The 26,534-nt window shown below is 38.1% G+C and overlaps 1 protein-coding gene across 3 annotated transcripts in view; it reads right to left on the bottom strand.

The window, feature by feature from the left end:
• The window catches only part of BMS1 (BMS1 ribosome biogenesis factor), a 46,016-nt gene that overhangs the window by 11,794 nt on the left and 7,688 nt on the right, over positions 1–26,534 (bottom strand). For all 3 annotated transcript variants that reach the window (XM_007478481.3, XM_007478482.3, XM_056799933.1), the window contains exons 5-14: positions 24,616–24,804; positions 18,498–18,640; positions 17,606–17,727; positions 17,040–17,236; positions 16,266–16,405; positions 13,735–14,531; positions 13,448–13,549; positions 10,856–11,013; positions 7,092–7,173; positions 3,305–3,399 (exon numbers count right to left, since the gene is read on the bottom strand). In XM_007478481.3, coding sequence (XP_007478543.1) covers positions 3,305–3,399; positions 7,092–7,173; positions 10,856–11,013; positions 13,448–13,549; positions 13,735–14,531; positions 16,266–16,405; positions 17,040–17,236; positions 17,606–17,727; positions 18,498–18,640; positions 24,616–24,804 — 2,025 coding nt within the window. The remainder of the gene's footprint in view (positions 1–3,304; positions 3,400–7,091; positions 7,174–10,855; positions 11,014–13,447; positions 13,550–13,734; positions 14,532–16,265; positions 16,406–17,039; positions 17,237–17,605; positions 17,728–18,497; positions 18,641–24,615; positions 24,805–26,534) is intronic.

The following is a 26,534-nucleotide window of genomic DNA, read 5'->3' as shown; positions in this document are numbered from 1 at the left end:
TAATATAAAAAACAATGAATATGGAAAAAGTCAAAAGAATAGAGGAAAATATATATATCAAGTGGAATAAGGAGAACAAGGCAAAAAGAAGAATATATGCAATTATAAAATCTCCGAAAGTTAATTTAACTCAAAAAAAGGCAGACTGAAAGCAGCTGATGTCATGGGACTACAAAGAGCTCCAGAAAGGCTTTCATTTGATCTTTCTTTTAACAGCTTAAAAACACTTTGAGTGTAGCCAGGTGTACAAAACAGAAAGCAGTCACAATTCTTCCTTTATGCTGTTTCACTTAGCTGCTCATGAGGCTTTTTAAAAGGATATAAATCTACATCTAACCTATTACTGGTTATTTCCCTTCCTGAGAAATCCCATAGAAGGGTTTGGAGGCAATTTGGTGTGGTCCCTCCCCAGAGCTAACATATTCCCAACAAGGGGCTGGTCAATCTGTCCCTGAATTCTTCCTCCTGGTAAAGGCATCACATTCCATTTTTGAATAGTTCTAATTGTTAGTGTTCCCTTAAACTGAATGGGAAACCTACTTCCCTGTAACTTCCACCCATACAGTTCTTAAAATAAGTGAAAACAATGATCACCTCCATCTTAAGTCTTCTCTACACTATTCCTAATCCCTTCAACTAATCCTTATGTGACATGGTTTAAGGTCTTTTATGCTCTTGGTTGTCTTCTGTTGGCATGATCACATCTTTACTAATCATAGAAGGTAGAAATGAACCTAACCCTCCCAATAACCATGTTTGACTTCCACAGAACAAAGAGGTTAGGCACATCACAGCCTTCATCCAGGAGTTATAGAAGTTCAGGAGAAGGCTGTAACCATTTTCTAGAGGACAACACACTGACATATTAAGATTGCAGTCAACTAAAAGAATCCTGCAGTCTAGCTATACATCCCATAACCTAAATTTCTCTATCTGATTTTCTAAGAGATAATATTTTACATTCAGAATCCTAGACTATGAAACCTGGAAAAGGCCTCATGAGATCAACTAGTCCATTACCTTCATTTTTATAGATGAGAAAATTAAGGCCTTGATCTTATTAAATCTGATTCTTAATTCCAAGCTATCGAGAAATTTTTATGCCTTTTCTGTCTTCTAATATATTAGCATCCATAAATTTGTTAGAGCATCTGTTTCTCTTTTAAATTACTAATAAAAATGTTAGGTGAACAAGGTATGAAGATTAAATTTAACTCTCCCCTGATTATAACAATGAAAATACTTAACTCTCCCCTAATTGTGAAGATTTAAATTGTAACCCAGGCCTATTTTTATATTTTAATCACCAAAAGTGTAAACACCCTACTTAAAAGTTGAGTAGGAAGATCTGCCCATTTTAGATTTACTCACCGAAGGTATAAACACTGTTATATTTAAAAGAGTGTCTTAAACTGTAAGAGTTAAAATGGTTGAGGTCATAAACTGTAGTGAGTTAAAATAGTGGAAGACTTAAATTGTAGTAGATATAAGAGTGGATGAGTAAGTTGTGGCCACAGGAAATATGTTTTCACTACAGTGTTTTGTTTTAAATCAAATATAAGATGGTTGCCAGGGAAATATTCCCAATTACAAATATACCCAAGTCAACTGGGTTTTATAGAGAATCTAATTAATACAAAACGAGGAATTAAAGAAAGAGAGAAAGAGAGAAAAAGAGGGAATAATGAGAAAGGGGTAAGCTGGCCCTGGCCAGTCCTGGCCAACCCAGGCCTAAGCCCTAAGAGAAAAGATCAGTCAGTCCTTAATCACTCACCACAAGATCTGTCCAAGCAAGGATTCTAGTGACACCAGGCCAGCTCCATCTCAGCTCAATCCTCAATCTGAAATGTCCCCGAGAGAAATTCGAGAGAGACCCTTCAAAGCAGCCTTTTCCCAGCTCACTGTCTCAGAGAGAGCTTTTCGTCTCCTTTTAAAGGGCATTTTCTCTTTTGTAACCTCCCCTAAATTCCCACATCTACCAATCACAGTAAATGTTTTTCAAAGTACAGACCATTCTTAGTTCACACCTAAGAAGGTGTGAACTTTTGAGTAATTCACACCAGGAAAGCTCTGAGTAAGTTTCTCAGCTCTTTGTTCCTTGTAAGTTCACAAGTTGCCTGACCTTTATAGGTACTTAGCACCCAGTTCCAAAAATAGGCATGGCTTAAGTATGGGTTTAAGTATTTTTCATTGTTCAGCAAGGAGTTTTCTCCCCTAAAGCAGGCTTAAGTACGGGTGGAGTAGAGGTCTCACATTTCTGATCTAAGTAGAGTTCACTGCCCAAATGGGGAATGGTCTTAATCCAATCTTATGAAGTAGGGTCTGGGAATTTTTAAGGTTCACAACACCCGATTCGCACTTGAGTGGGGGGAGGTCTGTTACCCATGTGTGCAATAGTGGATGACAAATCAAAATCGACTGACTGTCCCCTGGGCAGTCCTAAAACAGTCAACTGTGATCGATAGATGTAAAATTACGGAAAGGTACAGGAAGTGATGCAAGAGAAAATGTCTTTAAAAGGGAGTGACAACTTCCTGAAGAGTTCAATTCTTCATGCTTTCAAGTTGAGGCTGGGGAAGAGGCTGCTGACAGGACCTGAGACCCTGTTTTCCTGGTGAGGCTGTTCTACTGACACGTGGTGAGTGAAAAGAGCTGACCCTTTCCTGGAAATTTTCTGAAGAGACTTCCCCAGGTCCTCAGCTTTGCTGAGGCCAGCTAAGGACCAACTCTCTCTGCCCTGGTTTTGAACCAGGGGCTGGGAGTAAATTACTTAATGATTAGGCTAGATATCATACCTTATCCTCTCTGATTTTCTTACTTCACTCTTCTATATTTTGTAAATAAATTGTAAATAAATCTCTTTGGAATAAATTAAATTCCTGGTGACCATACTCTTAAATAATCCTGTCCAACCCTTTTAAAATTAACCCCGTTTCACATTTACGAAGACTCAAAGCATTACGCTGACAACCTCCATTCATCAGTTACTAAAAAAGAAAGGGGCAATGACAGGCTAAAAGACAATTGACTTTGCAGTTGTTTTCTGTGCAATTCTGTATGAGTTCATTCAAATAAAGAGAAAAAACATCTCAAAAAATTCCTAATCATGAAAGGCAATAGCAACCAACATGTTGCTATTCAAAGAATTCCTGCTTCAACTCCCTTTTTTTTTTTCCCCGAGTAAATAGAAGAAGGTCCGATTTAGCATCCTGCCTCTCCCTAGGGCAATAAATAAATCATCCTTTAACTTCAGGGGCATGTGTACCAGGAAGTGGGCCATATGTGAAAGGCAATGAAAGCATACCTCCTCCTCCTCCTTGTCCTCATCTTCTGGTTCAACAGATTTTCCCTTATGTACATCCCCAGTCTCAAGGTCTTCAAAGTCACCATAAAGTTCTTCTGTGAAAAATAATCATCAAAGGACTATGATGAAACCCACAATTCTACATACTTCAGAATGAGCCCTTGTCACTTGACACTTTTCTTTCAAGATACACTGAATACACAAAGCCCTTTTTCCTTTCATTTGCCAGGGTTCTGCATTATCTATCTTGTTTCAACAAATGCAATTCACCATCTATTAAGCACCTATTATGAACCAAAAAGGGAAAAATAAAACGGTCCTCCTCAAAGAATGAATGAATGAAAAAGGGGGCAGCTAGGTGGCTAGTGGATAGAGACAGGTCTGGAGACAGAAGGTCCTGGGTTCCCAGCTAGCCTAAGACATTTCCTAGTTGTATGACCCTGAGCAAGTCACTTAACCCCCATTGCCTAGTCCTTACTACTCTTCCACCTTGGAACTGATATTTAGTGTTGATTCTAAGAGAAGCTAAGGGTTATCAAAAAAAAAAAAGAAGAAGAAGAACTAGTCATCATTCTCCTAAACAGGAGAATGAGAATCTAAGTTGAAATGTTCTTCTTCCTCATCTCTCTTCAGAGATCACCTTAGTATGGTCTCCTCTATTCACTATCCTTTGCCTTTGCTTTTATTCTTAAGGCGACCTGCCTGTCTTAATCTCAAACTCTTGTCCTTTCCATACTTGGAGAATCCAGCCTTCAACCTCAATCCTTCCTTTAATCCTATTCGATTTATTTACTTTCTCGTTTCCATGCTGCATCCCCAGTAGAATTTAAACTCCTTCCCAGTGGAATCATGTGTTATCTATGGGAGAGGTGGTGGGAGGGGGGGAGGAAAAGAAAATGATCTTTGTCTCCAATGAATAATGTTTGAAAATGACCAAATAAAATAATGCTAAAAAATAAATAAATAAATAAAAGACAAAGTACCAAAAAAAAAAGGATTTAAACTCCTTGAGAATAAGAACTATTATCTCTCTTCATTTTTATATCCCCCATACCCTCATACACAGTAGGCCTTAATAAATGTTTTTGAGTTAAAACTGTCTTATTTGGTTTTGTCTAACACCATAGTGTTAAGGCAAAATGAAAAGTGAAGAAACCAATGAGAAAGTGCTTAACCTGAAGTGAGGAAAACCTAAATTCTAAACTTACCCCTATAATACCATTGTGCTGAGAAACCCCAAACAAGTCAATGAACTCTACAAGACTCAAGGATTATAGTCACCATGGCATCTACTTAGTTCACTAGTTTGTTGAGAAGCTCAAAGCAGGTAACCTTCAGAAAGGACTTTGAAAATCTTCAAATTGCAGTATGCAAGTTCCTTGCACGAAGGGAAGGAGGTAGGAAGGTGCCAACCACTTGTATAAATGGAGATTTTGAGCCTTTGTACTTCATCCCCCAGAAGTCCCTTAGTATTCCCAAAATTCCATTTTCCTGCATCCCCACATTTTGCGTGATTGTATTTAAGTGGCTGTAACACCTCCCTCTCTCTCCGACTTGCGACCTAGGCTGAAGTCAGGCAGTTCTTGTGTTTTCGTTATTATTAATAAAACTTTATAAAACATAATATTTAGTTATTGATTATTAATTTAAAAACCCACATTTTGGCTTACCACAAAGGGATTATGAATTCTCAAAAACTTTTGAGCAGACAGCCTTATAGTAAAGATAGTAAGTTTAAAACCCACACACTATTTATTGGACAAGACCTGTGGTTTTATGATTAGAGAACTCTCAGTGAGGAAAATCCTTCTATCAGTGCTTACTATATTGCTCTCTTCACCTTCAATTCTTAAAGTATTGCACTGGCATGTTACACACCTAGCTCAAGGTCACACAAGCCAGTATGTGTTATAGGCAAAACTTGAAAACAGGCTGCCTTGACTCAAGACCAGCTCTCCAGTCATTTATAGCACTAGAATAATCCACAACTTACATTTTGAACTAAAGAGCAATTGTTCCATCTGTCTATTAGATGCAGTAGGAAGTAAGTTATATAGGTGACATAAAGGAAAACACTGAGTATTTTCCAAAAGTGATTAATCCAAGTTCATCTGACTCCATTTTTGAAACATCGGAGGCAACCATACAGACCTTAAAGCAGTTAACAATTATTCTAGCTTGAAATAGAAATCAAGTGTGTGGTTCTTATGAATATTGTTCATTCTTAACTATTCTTTCACAAAAAAAGACAACAATTTTTAATTCACCTAAACATTTTCTAAAAACATCCCCCTCCCCCTTCTATCATCTCCAGGTCTCAAGAAGTCTATTCTTTGGGCAAATCACGAAGAGAAGGAGACCATGGGTCTTATCTCCTACCAATCACAAACCTGCCTCTTCTGTAAATCCACTGGAGATACCACCATTCTGCCAATCACCAGGCATGAGAACATCCAAGTCATTTATCCTCAAATTCTCACTCTTACTGCATGTAACTATTCAAGTTGCTAAACCTTATTTCTCTCTTCACATCTTTCCAACATGTACCTTTCTCTTGCACTCCTTATAGCAACACTATTTCAAGCCCTCATCATCTCTCATCTTTACTTCAACATGTCCAGATAAACAGGAAGTTATCAGACAAATCAAAGCTATCTATAGGCATATGGAAGAATGTGCCTGATTAGAGAAATGCAAATTAAAGCAAAGAAAATGTTTAGGTTAATTAAAACTCTTGAGATACCGAACCTATCATATCTGTCACATTGGCTAAAATAACAGAAAATGACAAATGTTGGAGGGGATGTGAGAAGTTTTGGTGGAGATATGAAATGATCCAACTATTCTAGATTGCAATGTAGAACTATGCACAAAGGATTATAAAACTACATACCCTTTGATCTATCAATATCCATTACTAAGTCTGTATCCCAATGAGATTAAGAACAGAAAACAAAAAGAGAGAAAAGGACCTATCTATACAAAACTATTCCTAACAAATCTTTTTGTGGTGGCAAAAAAAGGGAAATTGAAGGGATGTCCATCAATTGGCGAATGGATGAACAAGCTGTGGTATATGATTTTAATGGAATATTACTGTGCTATAAGATTTTAGAAAATCCTGGTATGCAGAGTGAAATAAGCAGAACCTGGAGAACACTGTGCACAGTAACAGCAATATTATATAGAATGATCAACTATGAATGGCTTAGATACATTCAGCAATACAATGATCCAAGACAATTCCAAAGGATTCATGATGAAAAATACTATCCACCTCCAGAAAAAGTACTGATAGAGTCTGAATGCAGATCAAAGCATACCATTTTTCACTTTATTTTCTTCATAGGTTATTTTGGGGGTTTGTTGGGAGTAAATGTGTCTTCTTTCACAACATGATGAATACAGAAAAATATTTTGCATGATAGCACATTTTATACTTGTGCTATCTATTCCAAACTGCTTAATATGGGGAGAGGAGGAGAAGGGAGGGAGTTGAGAACTCAAAGTGTTAGAAAACAAATATTAAAAACTGTTTTTACATGAAATTGGGAAAAATTAAAATATTACAGAACCTTTTCATCTCCAGGGTTTGGCCCAGTTCCTGGTATAGAATAGATGCTCACTAGACTGACTAATTAAAGAGCTATAAAAGTTCATTAGAAAAGTAGATAAGTAACTTCAGATTGTCCATAATTTAATAAAATATGAAGTAGAAGCAGTTTTTCAAGGATTTTCTAAATGACAAAGCACCAATTATTTTCTAAATATTTGGCTGCTTACTTACCATCATCTTCTAAAAGTTTCTGTGCATCTTTATCTGCTTCCCATTTTCCAGTCACAAAACAATCTCGAATATTGTTCATCACCTCACAAGAAAAAAAGATCAGTATTTAGATCATGGGCTCCAAACACTTCACATAAATTTCCAGACTATGAAACAGTAACAGTCTACATTTGCACCAAGTTCTTACTTTTCAAGCAATCTGACCTCACTCTCATGTGTTCTTAAGTACTAGGCTTTCCTTTGAGCACATAAAACCAAAGCAGCAAGGACAAACAGGCTAAGGAATTAATACAATGTGAACTGAAAGCAATCTCTGACAGAGATCTGCAGAGAAAGCATGGGGGAGGTACAAAGAAGAAAAAAAATCTCGAGATTCCAGTCAGAGAACGGAAGGGGGACAGGAGAGCTCCAACTGTCACTCGGTCACTTCTTCAGCTGAGAGTGAGAGGAAGGAGGCAAACCTCCCAAGCTGGGAAAAAGCTGGATATCTCTGGAGATCAACAGTTTTCCCTATGAACCCCTGTGCCCCTCTTCCCCATTCTCAACAACAGTACAGAGTCATCTGTGAATATTGTAGACAGGAACTTTGGAAGGAAGCCATCTACAGAGAAACCCCCTGTCAAAGATCTCCTTCTACATTTCTCCCTAACCTGTTCCTGGATTCCTGAATTAAAAGCTAGTTAGCTGAGGAATAGGAATCCACCAGCAGCTGACCGGAAGAGGGGTCAAGGCACTCAGCCTTGAACCCAAGAACTTGGGCAGGCCAGTCTGACAGAGGGGACAAGCATTAGGGTTTCCTGCTCCCTCACTTTCCTTGCCTGACACCCTTACTTCTCCTTCCCTGTGTGAACCCAAAATATATTCTTTACTACTTTAGAATTAGGTCTGGCTGTTTCTGACACTAGGAAAGGGGATAAAAGATTTGGGGAGAATCATATCTCTCCCCAAAGGGGAAGATTAACTCAGGATCCCAGTGATCCAAACTGCCTAAGCCAAGGAACAACATCTCTCCTTGAGAGTGGGGTAACCCCAGGTTTCTGAAGGGAAGTGACAGTAGGTGTCCCTAAGGAGACCAGAGGCAGAAGAATCCATCCTGCCTCTCAACAATAGCTGGGACCAAAGGGGAGGCAGTGGGTCATCTTACCAAAGCTAATCTCTCCAGTTCTTGTCTTCCATCTCCCAAAACTATCCTCTGAGGAGACATATTCCCTCTGTCAGGAGGGACAAGACTTGGCTACCTCTCTCCCAAAAAAAGAGAGGGGAAGAAGAATCTCTTCACCCTCTCTCCTTTCATTCCCCTTGTTCCCCTTCCAATCCTTCTATTACACCTTTGAACAAAGAAAAACAAGATAGAAAGATATTAAGTGACTTACTCAAGCTGGCATCAGAATATGATAATGCTACCAGTCCCTCAATTTGCTCAAGATCACATGGCTAAATAGACAATACAAAGAAAAGTACCCTTGCTGTATTTCAAATCCCAATTATTAAGGGCTTGAGAACAAATTTTAAAGTTTCTTTTTCATATTTTACTTTTTTATTTAATTTCAACAAAAGAAAGTTTCTGCGAATAAATTTTCTACAGCCTGCCCAAGCATTCTTCTAAACTGAGGGCTTTTAATCTTTAAGTGTGTCCTAGTTTCATCCCTAACTTCTACTTAAAATTTCTATGTTTTAAAATCCATAAAATAAAAAATACAGAATTACTAAGGCAACCAATTCTACCAAAATATAATTATTAAAAAAATTTTGACATGTATTCCAGTTTAAAAACCCCTTCTCTAAACAGTATCCCAGCTTAATCCACAAAAGCAAGACTGACTGTGGCCTTATGAATCCACATTCCCTGAAAATGACTTTCCACATTGTTCTATAGTTAAGGCCCCACCTCAAGCCCAAGTAATTGGGTTCTTCTTTAATTAACCTGTGATTTCACCCCCATCTTTTTGAGACTATTTACCCAGAAACTGGGCTGCTACTTAATTTCCCTATGCCAAAGGGATAGAATTTCTTATCTCCAAATCCTAATATTCCTATGACTAGCTCTACTAGTACATAACTCCAATAATAACCAACTCAACACTCTTCTGTTTTCTTGTTCTATCCATTTCTGCAGGGAATTGCTGACTCAGTTTGGTAGTGCCTCATTGATCCTTTCTCCCATTGAGTCATTCATCTCCAAGTTCTGGAACAACCTTCAGATTCCTCTCAATATTCTAAAATAACCAAACCCAGGTCACATTCCTCAATTCAAGCCACTATCATTTCCCTGAGTCTTTGGGATCTAAAAGAACCCAATATCACCAAGCCCAGGTTCTAACAATGATTACATTTTACCTAACTGAAGAGCTTATAGGGAAAGCAACAACACTAACCAAAGCATAAGCCTTTATTCTTCACAAGGAAATGGAAAGGGAAAATTTAACCAAGAGACCCTTTTCATTTTAGAGAAAGTAACTATTCTGATATTTTAAAAGGGGATTGAAACTTAGGTTTAGCCAACCTCTATAATCAAATATCTTTCACTAGTATTTGCAACTACTTTATCTACAATAAAAATTAAGAATTCTAATCTCTTAATTTTCATGGTAGAATTATAAATCAAAACAGCCAGCATAGAAGGAACTGTTAACAAATTCTGTCTGGTATCCTCATGCTTTCTTCTAAAAGGAGCCCACCATCTTTACATATTCAGTTTACCAAAGGTATGGTCAAATCCAACTATACTGGGGGGCATACTGTTGATTTTCTCTTGTGTAAAACCTGCCAATTTGTGTGAATTGTAGGTTTCAAAGGCCACACTGCTGCTATTCCTATTCTGTTATAAATATTAGACCTTTTTTTAAAAATGTTCATGGCTAAAAAGAAAAGTTTTACAAGCAAGAAAACGCCAAGGCAAAAACACAGATCTTTAGAAAATAATTGCATTCATAGCCAAAACTCAAACTAAAGTCAGAGAATGATAGTTATCTATGTAGAGATACTAAAGAATTGCAGAATCATGGAATTTTAAAACTGACCCTTAAAAGATTTCCTAGCCCCCCTTTCTCAATATGATAGGCAGATTTTTACCCTATTGTGTGTTAAGAATCTCTTAAAATTTCTGGGTCTCAGGTTCCTTATCTATAAAATGAGGTAGACAGATTAACTGACCACTAAGGTCCCTTCTAACTCCAAAGTTCCATGAGTCTCTGTATTTGTAAAATGTGAAAATACATAGTGTCAAATGTATACTTTTTGTATGGGTATGGCCTCCACTGATATAGATCACAACTGTTTACAGATTGGCAAATGGTTCTAAAGAGTTACCTTGGTCAAATAGTTCATTTCCCCCACCAATGGCAATCTGGGGTGACCCCTCCAAAAGAAACTTGAGGCTGATCCTTCTATAATTGGCATTCAATAAATAGGACTGGTGTGTCTCAAGACTCCCCTCCAAAAAAAGATTAGGAATCAGAAAGTCATCCTAAAGAGAATTCTAGTCACCCCCTCCTCCACCCACCCCTGCCAATAAAAGGTGTTTAGCAAGACTTCTCCCCTATGGGGGGTGGGGGAGGTGGGGAGTGGTGGTAGTAAGATATGTCCATAGACACAATGGTTCAATCAGCAACAGTGTTATACTCAATTGTCACTAAACCTTCCACCGATCCGAAGGATTCCCAATCAACTAAGAGTAACCATCAATTTCCAGGAAGAACCAGGTCTCTCAAAGAACAAAAATCACAAAGGTCTGCATGCCTCCAAGCCTCACTATCTTTACTTACCTCCTCTAAGTCCCAATCTTGTGGTGCTTCCACAGGAAACTTGGAACAATCTAAGGAGTCAGCCTTTCTCTTGGATTCTTTGTCTGGACGGCTGACACGGAACAAGCCTCCAAGCTCTTCATTCTCATCACCTTCTTCATCATCATCATCCTCAGCCACTAAATGAAACACCAGTGGGGACAGGGATGAAAAGCAACACAACTCCAGTCAGAACCTTCAAGTTCAAGAACTTATCAGAGATAAGCCTCAAAGTGAAAAACCCAGAAGTTCTGAGTTCTTATTTTGCCTGTGCACTGACACCCTTATGATATAGTCCATTCATTTTCTCTATACTCCAACACCAATATGGAAAATGGTATCATATGTCACTAAAAATAATCCTCTTATAAGTCAATTATAAAATGCTCTTTTTACAAAATAGTTTACCCCCTCTCCTTCTTTCCTTTTTTTGGTTATAAATGTCTATGTGGCAGGAAAGTTGGCTATTCTGAAATGGAGGTTATGGACATAGGAGATGACAATAATTTTAACCCATTTAACAAATATGAAATGCTTAAGAAAAGATAATGAAAGTCACTAATGGGGGTGACAGTGATAAAAGTGGGACCCTCATGTTCTGAAATCTTCTATTTTTTAACAGTTACCACTAATTAGGCATAAATTGCAAAATCCATATTACTAAGCACTGAACTTTTGTGTTATTAATCAGTTAGAATAGTCTTACACTGTTCCAGCCTATATTTATGTCAATATCATACTGTTATGTATTATTAATCACCTATACTGATCTTATACTGGACTGTACCATCTCTACATTCCCCACTGAGAAAAGGACATTCCAGGGAGATAGTAAAGGCAGTTCTCCTCCACAGGGTTTTCTCCCTGTAACATCACAGAAAGCTCAGGAAAGAACGATTCAATAAATATGCAACCCCTGGGGGCAGCTGGGTGGCTCAGTGGATTGAGAATCAGGCCTAGAGACAGGAGGTCCTGGGTTCAAATCTGGCTTCAGACACTTCCCAGCTGTGTGACCCTGGGCAAGTCACTTGACCCCCACTGCATAGCCCTGTGAACCTTAAAAATTCCCAGACCCTACTTCATAAGATTGGATTAAGACCATTCCCCATTTGGGCAGTGAACTCTACTTAGATCAGGAATGTGAGAACTCTACTTCACCTACTTAAGTCTGCCCTAGGGGAAGATAAAAGTTGTAAACCCTTTTCTGAACAATGAAAAGTACTTAAACCCATACTTATAATAAGGCAAAAAGTTCTTAAGATAAGTACCTATAAAGGTCAAACAACTTGTGAATTTACAAGGAACAAAGAGCTGAGAAACTTACTCAGAGCTTTCCTGGTGTGAATTACTCAAAAATTTACACCTTCTTAGGTGTGGACTAAGAATGGTCTGTCCTTTGAAAAACGTCTACTGTGATTGGTAGATGGGAGAACTTAGGGGAGGTGACATAGGAGAAAATTCCCTATATGAGGAGATGAGAAATCTGAGAAAGGAAAAGAGTCTCTAAGGAGGTGTTGGGAGAGAGCTCTGGAAACGGGCTCTTGGGACAGTCTCTGTCTGGAATTCCCTTTGAGGAGGACTCTGGCTGGAACTCCCTCTAAGGAGACTCTGTCTCTCTCGGGACAGTAGCTGGGAAGTCTGAATTGCAACTGGTGTCTATATTCTTGCTTGGACAGATCTTGTGGTGAGTGATTAAGAAGTGACTGATCTCTCTCTTAAGACTCAGGTCTAGGCCATGTTGGCTTAAGGCCCTTCATACTTATTCCTTTCTTACTCCATACTTATTCCTTTCTTACTCTTTCTCTCTTTCTTTAATTCCTCATTGTATTAATTAATTAAAATTCCTATAAAACCTAGTTGACTTGGGTATATATTTAATAATTGGGAATATTTCCCTGACGACCACCTTATATTTGATTTAAAAACAAAACACTGTAGTGAAAACATATTTCCTGCGGTCACAACTTACTCATCCACTCTTTTATCTACAACAATTAAGTCTTCCACTATTGTAATCACTACAGTTTACTGCCTCAAACTATTTTAACTCTTACAGCCCTTACCACTCTTCTGCCTTGGAGCCAATACACAGTATTGACTCCAAGATGGAAGGTAAGGGCCCTAAAATAAAATAAAATAAAATAAATAGATAAATAAATGGAAATCAAATAAATGAATGAATGAATGGATGGATAGATGGATGTGCAACCCCTGATCTACCCTTTAGGCTACTCCATTAGACCCTAGGGCTATTTCATCATCCCAAGAGGCTATTCCATCAGCCTCACTATTTATTTTTCTACCCTAAACTTCTTTATTAAATAAAGATTTTCATACCTCTGGACAAGAATGGAGTCTTAAACCTCATATTCTTGGTGCAAGAGGCTGCTATACTTTTGGTGCATTTTCCCCACAACTCATTTATCCAGGAATTGGTATCCAGGAATATGGATATCAATTACCCTTTCCAAAACAAAACTCCAGCCTACTTTCTCATCCACTTTGAAAAGCCAACATGCTATCAAGATAACACTGCTAGCTCTAGATCAAATGTTGGGTGGTTTTTTCAAATACCTGTCCCATAAACAAGCTTTCGAAGGTTTGGAGTTGCCTGCTTTTGCCTCAAAAAGGCCTCAGCAGCCTTTCTGGAAAGATCTTCCTTCCACTTGAGAGCACCTAGAAATACAAACAATGATATTTTCAATATCTTTTCAGCCTACAGACCTCCAAACTCATATGAGCATCACCTTTTCATCCTTCACAAGGCCACCAAAAGCCAATTCTCATTTCTCTCTTTTTTTAGTTGAGGCAAGCTCAGTGGCAAAAACAAAACAAAACAAAACAAAAAACGTCAAACATACCTACAGTTTCTGTGGAAAAGTCAACTTCCTCATTATATTCCTCCTCCTCTTTCAACAAATCTTCCACCTCAAGACTCTCATCTTTTATTTCCTTAGACTCAAACTGGTGAGCATCTTCTTCTTTCAGCTGTGGGCGCTTTCGAAGCCTTTTCTTAGAGCCTTGTTCTGTTTCCGAACTTTCTTCCAGGGAATCAAGAGAAGTCTCTCCTTCAGATTCTGCATCTGACCCAAATGCCTCTTCAGCTGTGCAATGACCAGAGTCTGTAGTGGTGAGGGCTGCTTTCATCACCAAAGTTTTTTCTAGGTTCAGATTACTACGGGATTTTCCTGGGTTAACTTTAGGAGTAGCTTCTCTGAGATCCTTGGACTCAGAGATTTCCTCCTCACTCTCTCCTTCTTCAGAAGATTCCCCTTCTTGACTGCTTTCATCAGCTTCTTGAGATTCCCCTTCCTCACCTGAGCTCCTCTCAAGGTCATCATCACTATCAGCAAATGCAGGCAGATCCATCTGCACATCTTCTTCCATCTCCTCTAGCTTGGGTCGCTTGATTCTCCTCGTGATCTCTTCTTTGCTTGGGAGTTCATTATCAGATTCCTCCTCATTTGCTTCATCATCACTAGAATCATTTCCCACTGTTTCCTCTTCAGGCATTTCTTCATCTTCACCATCATCATCATCATCATCATCATCACCATCACTATCTTCCTCTTCATTTTCCTCACCTCCAAAAATTGCTTTCCGACGAACTCGACCACTTTCAGGGTCTACTTGTCTCTCCTCTTTTGGCATCAGAAACCTGTATTCCCAAGCAAATATACAGCCACCGTTAACTCTTTCCAAGAATTTGCATAAATCATACTACTGAGTACATGCATCACTTTCTGAACAAGAATGATTTATGTACAGTTTCAGTCCAATCAGCATGTACTTAGCTAGTACCTAACACATAATAAATTTCCAACCTTCAGTCTCATAAGAAATATAATGTTCAAAATCATTAGGATAGTAATATGGGATGGGGCCTAGACCTGTGATTTCATTCATAAAGGGAAAATTTGAATGAAGAAACTTTCTCTATTGATTCTAAATATTTTCTATGTTGTAGACCCCTTTGAGAGTCTGGTGATGCCTATGGACTCTTCAGAATAATAATTTTAAATGCATTAAATAAAAAACATAGGATTAAAAAATAAATAAGAGAAATACACCTTCTAACAATATTAATAACAATTAAACAAGTTATGACTCTCCTTCAGAACTCCTTTCTAAAGTTGCCTAATCCACTCAGAGGTTCAGTGACTTGGGCAGTCATAGTCAGTATATCTCAGAGATATGACTTGAATTCAAGATCTTCTTGAATCCAAGGCCATCTTGATTCTCTATGTTGAAATTCATACAGTGTGAAGATTAAATTTAATTCTCCCCTTATTGTAACAATGAAGGTACTTAGCTCTTCCCTGATTGTAAAGATTTAAATTGTAACTCATGTCTATTTTTAGATTTTTAGTCCACATAAGTGTAAATACCCTACTTAAAAGTTAAATATGGAGACCTGCCTATTTTTAGATTCAATCATAAAAAGGGCAAACACGATACTTAAAGTTGATAGGGAAGATCTGTTCATTTTATATATTTAATCGCCAAAGGTATAAGCACCCCATTTCACACATTAAGTGGGGGAGGTCTATGACCCACGTGTGCAATAGTGGGCAACGAATCAGAATCAACTAACTGCCTTCTGGACAGTCCTAGAGCAGAGCACCAACTGTGATTGGTACATGTGAAATTAGGGAAGGCACAGGAAGTGATGCAAGAGAAAATGTCTTTAAAAAGTAAAGTTTGGCTGGGAACTGGGACTTTTGGAGTGGAACCTCCTATGAGAGGGAGTTCTGCTAGACTTCTGCTGGAGGCTACTGTCAGTTCTTCATTTTTGAAAGTGGAGACTGGAGGAATTCTTCATGCTTTCGAGTTGAGGCTGGTGAAGAGGGCAGAAAGATCTGCTGACTAAACCTGAGACCCTGTTCCTGACTGGACTGACACATGGTGAGTGAAAAAGCTAACTCTTAACTGCTGGACTGTCTGGAAAGGAGCCTCAGGAGAAACTTATCCTCTTAAGAGAAACTCCCTTTATCCCCAGGGCCTCAGCTACAAGAACCAAGGCCCCTCCAGCTAAGAACTAACTCTCCCTGCCTAGGGGCTGGGAACAAATTACTTAGTGCTGAGGTTAGATATCTTACCTTATCCTTCTGTGATTTCTTACTTCACTCTTTCTACATTTTGTAATAAAATTGTAAATAAAATCTCTTTGAAATTAATTTTCCTAGTGACCACAGTCTTAAATAATTAAGTCCAATCCTTTTAAAAATAACCCCATTCCCCCTTATAACAGGAAGTACTGCTATACCATACAACTGATCATCAGAGGACTTAGGTCATCAGAAAGTTTAAAGAAAGTTTATGGGATGTATGTTGCAGCTCAATTAATCAGATCTATTTATAAATCTCCTAAAGAAACAGAAAGAAATCTTACCCTTGGTTTTCTATTTCCTCTAACCCTAAGGGTTTGGAATCTGAGAAAAGAGACACTTTACTTGAAGCCATTTTGGCATCAATGGTAGAATGTGTGGAAATGAGGCTCTGAACCAGCTCATGAGTTGGCCTCAATTCCTCCTGTCAATAAAATGAAGAGAAGACTATTGTTATAAAAGGTGCAAATGATTACCAAAAAAAATGTGTTGGTTCAAAAGAATTGTTTAAATTATATGAGAAAATGCCTGATTCATGAAAGGCTTCTGGTCTAATGAATAACAGATAATCTAATGAACTCCCTCCCGGCCAAACCTGAATGTTTAGCTAAGATGAAAAATGGAAGAGCAGTAAAAGAACTTTTATCTTCCAAAACTATAAGCAAAGTTTAACAAAAGAGGATCAATGTCTAAAAACACATTTCTACTTTGGGTTTATGGACAAAAAAGATAAATATAAGGTTCCTTTAAAAGGCTTTATTTCCTCAATTTTTTTCAAATGGTATTATTTTATTTTCTTTCAATTGGGGACAGCTGGTGGTTCAGTGGACTGAGAGTCAGAACTGGAGATGAAAGGTCCTGGGTTCAAATCTGGACTCAGACATTTCCTAACTCTTATGACTCTTGGGCAAGCCACCTTCTGCCTAACCCTTACCAAGACTCTTCTGTCTTGGAACAAATACATAATATTGATAGTAAGACAGAAGGCAAGGTTTGTTTGTTTTTTTAACAGCATCTGAAAGAATGAGAAAAACTCAAGGCAAAAACTCTTCCCTCACCTCTTCATCCTGAAAAGCATGACTGCCCCCAAGATCCACATAAACAGCATCCTTATCATACAGCACACCACCAACTCCAGACAGAGGTGCATAAACCAACTTCTCCTTCTCATTTAAGCCTCGTTTCTTTTGGTGGTCTGGAAGGGCACAAGGGTCTGGCAAAAAACTAACATCACTCACGTTAAAATCTCCTACACCTAGAATACAAAGCAAAAGAATAGCCATTGGGATTTAGACAAAAGAAAATCAATATACACAAAATGTATGTAAGAACTTTTAAAAATCAAGCAAATAAAGAGGAATAGCACAATCACAATATTGGAGGGAAAAACCCGATAACACTGGATACCCAACTTTTCTGCATTCAGGTTCCCTATCATTAAGTAGAACAGAAAAGGCTTCATTGAATTTAAGTTGTTGTCACTGTTGTTCTAATTTAACAAATGTTTTAAGCACCTATTATGTTCTGGGGTATGTACTTATCACTGTCCTCAGTTTTCCTAAGAAATTACTCTTCCCGGAAGCACTCTGAAAGTAAGAGATTACAAGAGAACAAGATAGGGTACCTGGCATGTGAATTTGGCTTTTATTTTTCAGATGTGCTCCTCTTAAATAACCATAAATAGACACCTTTCGGTCACACTTGATGTTCATTCGAATATTTTCTGGATTAGTCAAATCTTCCATCCTGGGCGGAAACAAAAGACATTTAGAGTACCTTCTCCAATTCCAGGAAGGGCACTGAAACCTAGCTCTCCTATTTATTACCTATATGTCTTTGAGCTAATCAACTATGGTTCTCCATTTCCTTATGTGTAAAGGAAAGAAGTGAGATGAAATGTTCTCAAAGATCTCATTTGACTCCAAATTCTGTGATGCTATCTGCTTTCAAACCTCATGATTCTTCTTTCACCAATCTCATTTACCAAATGCTAACACAACTAAGGGACTAACCTCTGCCTCTACCTACCACAAAATTAGGTGGAAATGCTTATTTAAAAAAATAGAGAAAATAAATTCCAGCTAATTATGATCCCACAGTTCCATTTCTCACTCAATGATCAATGTGCATAAAAAATCTAGATAGCTAGGTGGTGGCAGTGCACAGAGGGCTGGTCTCAGGGGTCTGAAAGATCTGAGTTCAAATCAAGCCTCAGACATTTCCTAGTTATGTGACCTCTGGCCACGTAAGTCACTGAACCTTTCTAAGTCTCATTTTTTTCCTCCTTTATAAAATGGGGGTAATAATAGCACTGAGTTCACAAGGTTGTTGTAAAGATCAAATAGCTAGGTGTAAATGTCCTTTGTTAACCTTAAAGAGCTCTACATATAAATACTATTATAAATTATTATTATGGTATGGTTCTAGTCAATATCTCTTTAAAACAAGGCTTATGGCTCAGAGCTAATTATGGTCCTTCTTTCTGACAGAAAGAACTAAATGAAAATTAACTTTACCTGTCTGCTAGAACATAAGGATGAGAGGTTTGCCATGTGAGAGGACGAAACTTCATAACTGTGATAAAACGCCCCAGATTATGAATTTCCTGATTTTGATATTCACCATGGACCATCCCAGAGAGGTAGAACAGTTTGGCACCCTACAGGTGGAAAAAACAAAGAAAAAATGGCACTTCACTCTGCTAAAATGAGAACATGGAGCTATCTGTTTTGGCCCCAATTTCTCAACTGAAATATGAGAAACAACTAAATGATTTTTAAAAACCCCTTCCAACTCTAGAGCATGTCTTCTCTCAAAAGGATAACAAGAGAACAGATATAGAATCAAAATAGTAAATTAACATTTACTAAAGGCCTACCATGTGCTAGCATAATGCTATCAGAAGTCACCTGGTTCAGTTCCTTCATTTTACAGAGAAAGGTCTTAAAGTCTAGAAGAGTTAGACAGATGGAGGATAAAGGCAAGGCTGGTTCCAAAAAGCCATAATGCACTGGCCTAAAAGTCTGAACTCAAGAGCACTATATAAAGTTGCAGAGAGGAAGATGTAGGCTAAATATATTGAAAAATTTCCAACAATGAATTAGCCACAGTGGAATGGGCTACCTCCAAAGGGAGTGATGAGTAAAAAATTTTTAAAAAAGTAAAAAATAGACTCAAATACAGGACTACAATCCCCACAAGCCTTTGCTCCACTTCCCCAAAATGCTTTGTAATCTCATGGGAATTCTGAGGTGGGCCGAGATCGAGGAAGGATTTAAGCTGGTGGCAAAGGTCTTGTCGGGGGTCTTGGACTTCTGATTTGGGGCAGACGTGGCTTTTTTTCATAATGTAGGTGAGGTTGTGTCTAGGCCTCTCTATGGCCTGGACACATGTCTCTTATCCTGTATTTTCTTTAATCCTTAATCTTCATTAACCCTCTAAAAAATATAATACTCCTTGCAGAGAGAAACTAATTTCTACCTGCCTCAGTCTCTCCATATATTCCTAAATTTTAATTTTTACACCCTCCAAGGTCTTGAGGCAAAAAATAAAATGGCCATTCATTCATTTGGTTAGAAAGAGGTTTCTTGACGGGTTTTTTTCTCAACTATATGGCCTTGATTCTGTGATAAAGAAATTACACTGTAAAGAAGGATTTTATCAGGGAAATTTTCCTCATTATGAAAGATCTTCTGATTACTTGTTTAACCTAGTTATGTGAAGATTCAGAGGAGCAAAACCAAGTTGTCAGTTATTGTGAATTTTAGTTTTACTCCACCCTGCTTAGCCTTTAGAATTCTAGCAACCAGGAATGTATATACTCCCACTTAAGGATTAACTGTGGGGAGGATAGCCTATGACCGACATGTGTTAGCAAGTGACAAATCAGAAACAACTGACTGACCCCCTGGGCTATCCTAAGTCAAGCTTAAGCTACCATTGGTACATGTGAGACACAGGAAGTGATGTAAAGAACTGCCTATATATTTCACGGCACTTCCTGTGATTGCTCTCTCAGTGTTGGAAGCTCTTGGGCAGCGTTTGGCATTTGTAGCTTGGCAGTGAGGTTACTGGGAGAAGCTCTGTAGTGTAGTTTAGGTGAGGCATCTTCCCTGAGCAACGTTGGTGAGTGGTAAGGCTGATTCCTCCTTTCCTTGACCTCCTGAAAGGCACTATCCTCCTAGGAGGCCCCTCATCTTGGAGGAGGCCTCATGGCTGGAAACCAAGCAAGATTTAATCTTCTGAGAAGACCCCTTGGCCGAGGCCTCTGAACTCCCTTTGACGTAATCCAGGCGGGAGAAAATCTCCTCCCCTTACCCTCTTCTCCTTCTTAATTTCTTCCTTCTATTGTAATTAAACCACCATAAAAAAATCCCAAACTGACTTGAGTATTTCATTGGGATTTAATTTTAATCCCTGGCAACCACTAATAAAATATATTGTCAAAAACTTTAAATTTTACCCCTAACAGTCTAGCTAATACACGAAGCCTTCAAATCCTGTATGAATCTAGAGGTGCTTGCCATCGGGCCCTCTTTTTGGTTTTTTAATGGGCAGGATGGGTGAATTGTATTCAGATTTATAAGGGATTATTATTCCCTGGTCAATTAATGAGTTTATTACTGGGGCAATACCCTCAATTGCCTCTTTTGAGAGGGAATACTGAGGAATGGAAGGAGGTGGGCTAGATTTAGTTTTAATCTGCACAGGAACAGCCGACTTAAGTAAGCCTACATGAGAAGATGTGGCCCAAAGAGACTCCGGTATATCTGCAGGTATTACAAAGGTAGGATGCTCTTTCCCCACCTGACTCTCTGAGAGAAGTACAGGGAGTAATTTTAAAGATTCTTCAGATACTTCCAATGATAAGGAACCATCTGGGGAGCAAGTTATTGTGGCTCTGAGTTTGCATAGAAGGTCCCTCCCCAGCAAATTTAATGGGGAGTCAGGCATCAAAAGGAAGGAATGTTGTACTTCTAGGGGTCCTACAGACACCATTCTAGAGGGAAGCTTTTTAACTCTTTGGGGTATCCCTGACACTCCCATTACATTCTCTGAGCAAATGGAATAGCAATGTAAATCAGGTGTACTCTTTAATACAGACCTGGAAGCTCCAGTGTCCAAAAGACAATCATAATAGGTGTTACCCACCTTTAAGGTAACATGGGGGCTCATCAGTATGGGGGGGGGGGGGCAGTGGATAAGGACAACGGGTAGTAGGGCATCAAGGTCCAGAAAATCAAAGGTTGTATCCTCTGATTCCTGTGCCCCGGCCCCCCCACACACACACACACACTTTCATAGTATTTGGGAAGTTCCTTGGGCACCCCTCTGAAGGGCACCCCCCCGAGGGGCATTAGCACCCCGAGTATTTTTTGAACAAGCACCACTTAAGTTATATTGTTGTGGAGTCATTTGGTTTGAGTTATCATTCTCCCAAAATCTATTCCTATAGTTATCATTCCTAAAGTTGTGCTTTCCATTATCATTATTATAATTATTTCTATAATGTTCATTTCTGTAGTTGTTATTAAACTGCATATTCCTTCTGATTGCCTTGAATAAAGTTCTACATTCTATCATTCTGTGGCCCTTCTCACAGAATTGTCAGGTAAAGGATCAATAATTAGACTCCTGGAGAAGGGCAAGTGCCATTGGTTGAGTATCATGCCCTCTTTCCAGTTTAGCAATCTTATCTTTTAAATATGTCAATTGTTTCCCAATTTCCTCCATGAGATCATTATTCTTTTCCTCCTTTTCTTTGTTTCCCTTTGAAACATATAGAGCCATTTTTTGCAATTCTTCAAGGTCCATCTGCGGCCATCTTGGGCAATGTGTTCTAAAATAATCCCTAATCACTTTGCAAGAGTTATTGACAAAGTGCCTTCTAATTTGTCTTTTGCAATTTTCTTTAGAAAGGTCAAAATCCAGGTATCGACTCCCAAACTCAATTATTCTGTCCATGAATCTAGAGGGTGTCTCCTCCACATTTTGCTTAATTCTTTCAAATTCTGTCCACTTATCTGTACTGTCTGCACACTCTCTCATGGCCATTAAGATGGCCTCCCTAAAACTGTATAGTTGTAAATAACCCTCAGAGTTGTTATAGTCCCATTCGGGATCCTGAGATGGCCAGTGTGCTGCATTGCACCCCCAGGTTTTATTGACATGACAAATTATTTTATTTTTCTCACGTTCAGTTAAAAAAGCCTGCAGCAAGTTTTCAACATCTTTGTAAAACAGATTATACTGAAAAAATATGTCATCTTTTTCATTACCAGAAAGGGATCTTGTTCATATGTGGGAACATTTCATGTGAATTCATTTATTTCTTGGGGAATACATGGTATATTGTGCCTTAGAGTAACCACATTCCCGTTGAGTCCTATTTCAGGTACTTATCTTAGAAGAAAAAGGCCTGTAATTGAATTTGGTACCTGTGGGTCACTTTGACTAGAACGAGTTTCTTTAGAACAGTGGTTCTCAACCTTTCTAATGCCGTGACCCCCCCAATACAGTTCCTCATGTTGCGGTGACCCCAAACCAAAAAAATTATTTTGGTGGCTACTTCAAAACTGTAATTTTGCTACAGTTATGATTCGGAATGTAAATACCTGATATGCATTATGTATTCTCATTGTCCCAACCCACAGGTTGAGAACTGCTGCTTTAGAAGGACGAGATTTCCTTGGGGCTGGAATTGGTTTTTGGGTAGGAGGACATTTCCTTGAGGCTGGGATTGGTTTTTGGGTAGGAGAAGTAACAGGAGAAACTGGGATTTCAGAAGTTTGGGTTTCAGGAGAAGGGTCTTGGGGATTAAGTTCAGCCAAGATTTGTGGAACATTAGAGAACAAGTCTGTTAACTGAGCTATAGGAAAAGTGTTTTCCATCTCCATTTCAAGGGAGGGATTTCCTTATATAGAGGTTCAGAAAAAGGTTTGTCAGGTTCAGACCTGTTTTTGGTGGGGTCAATATTTGCCAAAGGATCCTGTAAGAAGCATTTTAAATTATCCAATTGGGTTTGCATGTTCTCCTGTATTTTAGTTTCAGATTCTTTTTATGTTTTTCTGTATTTTAGCTTCAGATTTTTGCATAATTTCCTATATTTTATTTAGCTTCAGATTTTTGCATGGTTCCCTGCATTTTAGCTTTGGATTTTCTCATATTTTTCTGCATTTCAGCTTCAAATTTTTTCAAGTTAGCATTTCTTATCACAGTATTTAGGAGTATAAAAATGAAATTACCTAATAACATAAGAATTTGGAGATATTCTGAAATCTTTGATGTCCCTAATTCTTCAACTGCCATATAAATGTTGGAGAATGTAGTATTCATTTTATACATATATATATATAGAGTGTAGTTATTTTCCTAGGGGGCCTCACAAGACACGTGGGGAACAGGACAAGGCCAAAACTTTCTCCAGGTTCCTCTCAATGCTAATTAAGAGTAATCTAGGCAGTATTGTCAGTGAGGGTTGTGAGATTCGTTCGTAAACAGCTTCCCCAGTCCTGCCACTTTTAGGTTTAAAAAAAAATGTCTATGTTCAATTCAAATTAAGGAGAAAAGAAAATTTTACTCTCCTGATCTCACAGCTGTGTTTCAAACTGCTTAAAAGCTGACTTGAGGAAGTAATAGAGAAAGGAAAGAGATTTCACAGAAATTCGGGGTCCTTGTCACACCCTTCATGAATTAGACAGACTATAAGGATAATTTTAGGGTTGTGACTTAATCTAAATTAATTTTGATCGCCAGGGAATATCCCAAATAAAATACCCTAGTCAGTTTAGAGATTTATGGTGGTTTAATTAATATAGAGGGAAGGAATTAAGGAGAAGAGAGAGAGGGAAAAAGTATAGTATTTCTCCCACCTGGCCTGTCCCAGGGGAAGTTCTAAATCCTCCGCCAGCAAGTCTCTAAAGATTAGTGGCTTTCGAAGAGGATAGTGTTTGGAAGGTAAAAGAGAAAGAATCAGCCTAAACTCCAAGAGAGATCAGTAAAGATGCCTCACCTGAACTAGGCTATTAAGCTTCCTCTAGTATGGTATCAAGGAAAACTCGCTGCTAAACCCGGATAATAGCAGCCACCACACCAAGATGCTGAAACACTCAGCACGCTGCCACCAGTCACCTCTCTGCCACCAAAGAGAGTTGGAAAGAGGAAGTGACGTGAAATATATAGACAGTTTTTATGTCACTTTCCTGCATCTCACATGTACCAATGGTAGCTTAAGCATGACTTGGGACAGCCCAGGGATCTGTCAGTTGTTTCTGATTTGTCATTTGTTAGCAAGTCTATCATAGGCCATCCTCCTACCCTTAAGTATGGGTATAGACATCCCTGTTTTTGTTAGACTAAGTAGGGTGGAGTAATCTAAAGTTCACAGACCTCTCATCTGTAGGCCTGGCTCTTCATCCATTGAGCCACTTAGCTGTCTCTTACACTGCCTAAATTTCAACAGTGACAATATATCAAATGCCTAGTTCCCAATGAGAGGCAGCATGATCTAGCAGGAAGAGTACTGGACTAGGGTATGAATCCTAATATTTCAATATCATACAATATTTCATACCATATATATTCATTAATTATAGAGATGTAATATTAATATCACATTTTAACTTTAATACCTACTGGATAGACTTCTGTCCAAAATCTGTGTTTTAATCTCTTCTTGGTCTTTTTTAGCTGCTTGTTATTTTTGAAGGTGTCAAGGTGTGTGAGGATACCCATAATTTTAGGGAATCCATGTACTTGGCAGATGTTTAGAAATTCAAATGTTTCCATTTCAAACCCAAAGCTGGCATCAATAAGCATGAGAACCTGCAACAGAAAAAAAAAAAGCATATTACTTTTAAGATTATTAATCAATGAGGGAATTATGTCTCTGATTCAGGTTTCTCTTTAGAAAACCACATTGATGAGGAAATAAATCTTCCAATTTACTCTCAAAAGCCCTCAAAACCCATCAAGAGTCACAATCTTCCACATCAAGATGTTGAATACAAAAAAACACATGATCTATTCAAATTTTACCCAAGAATAAAAACAAAACCTTCCTGAGATCCCTTACTTTTAAGAAACACAATTAACAATTAAGAAACACAAACAAAAAACAAGAAACACAACTCAGAGACCTATAGTTTGTATTTTTAGATCTTAAAAATACAAACTATAGGTCTCTGAGTAGTCTTCCCTCTATTAAAACTAGCAATAAAAAATACTCAGAGAATATAGAATCCTGTGTAAAAACAAATGTCTTTTTCCAAAATCACTTATGAGGGAAACAAATTTTGTTAAAGAAATTATTCTTATTGGATTTCCCATCACTTCCCATCAAGCTGTTTTAAGGACTGTTCTATTAGCCCTGGTCCAGAAAGCAATTGGAAAAAGGATAAAAAAATACAGTGAACTTTTGTATAAATAATCCTCTACAAAAATGCACTACATATACAAACATAAACTCCAATTTACAATAGACATAAATGTTGGACATGATTTTAAAGGGCTCTTCACTTATAAAAAGGATACCAGAGTTTTGTAATTATCAAACTTCCCTACCTTTTAAAGATACAATAGAGATTACTAAAATGCCTTTTATGTCCACCTTTCAAATAAAAGCTATAACTGAATACAATAGTATATAGTTTAATGTCTAAAATCAATCAAGAAGCATTTACCAAATAACCTATATATATTATCTACATATTGTATACATATAACTATATTTTATCAGGTACCAGAGAAAAAGGGCAGCTAACATTTATTTGGTGCTTTGAGCTTTTCAAAGTACTTTCCAGAAGTAGGTGTTATTATCCCCAATTTACAAATGAAGATGCAGAGTCACAGAGCTAGTAAGTGTTGACATGCAGCATTCAAACTTAGGTGTTCCTGAGGTCAGGTCCAAAACTCTATTTATTACACCACCTAGCTACCAAATATGAAATAGTCTAGGCCTTTTCAAGAAACTTTCATTTTATTGAGGAATATGCATATTCAAAATTAATCATATCAGGGAACAGCTGGGTGGTTCAGTGGATTGAGAGTCAGGCCCAGAGACGGGTGGTCCTGGGTTCAAATCTGGTCTCAAGACACTTCCTAGCTGTGTCACCCTAGGCACTGCCCCATTGCCTAGCCCTTAGCACTCTTCTGCCTTGTAATCAATGCCCAGAATTGATCCTAAGATGGAAGGTAAGGGTTTTAAAAAATAAGATAAAATAAAATAAAAATAAACATGTCTGCTTTATCTGGGGATTGAGAGAGCACTAGAATAGGGATGGGGAGGTAGGGAAGTCTTCACAGAAGACAGCACTTGAGTTGATCTTTAAAAGAAACTAGGAATTCTAAGAAGCAGTGGTTAGGAGACAGTGCATTTCAGGTACTGCAAAGGTATAGAGATAGGAGATGAAGGATTAGATATGAAAAGAAAATCTATTTGTCAGTTGAGTGGGAGAAAGACTGAAAAATGGAGACTCCTGGTAGGGATTCCAATTAAAAAATTATTTCCATAATAGAGCTAAGAGAAAATGAAGGTCTAAACTAGGATGGCAACC

The sequence above is a fragment of the Monodelphis domestica genome, chromosome 1 (assembly GCF_027887165.1).
Source record: "Monodelphis domestica isolate mMonDom1 chromosome 1, mMonDom1.pri, whole genome shotgun sequence".
In the NCBI taxonomy this organism is placed as follows: Eukaryota; Metazoa; Chordata; class Mammalia; order Didelphimorphia; family Didelphidae; genus Monodelphis; species Monodelphis domestica.
The sequence above is the reverse complement of the archived record's forward strand: the minus strand, read 5'-3'. Positions and strand labels throughout refer to the sequence as shown.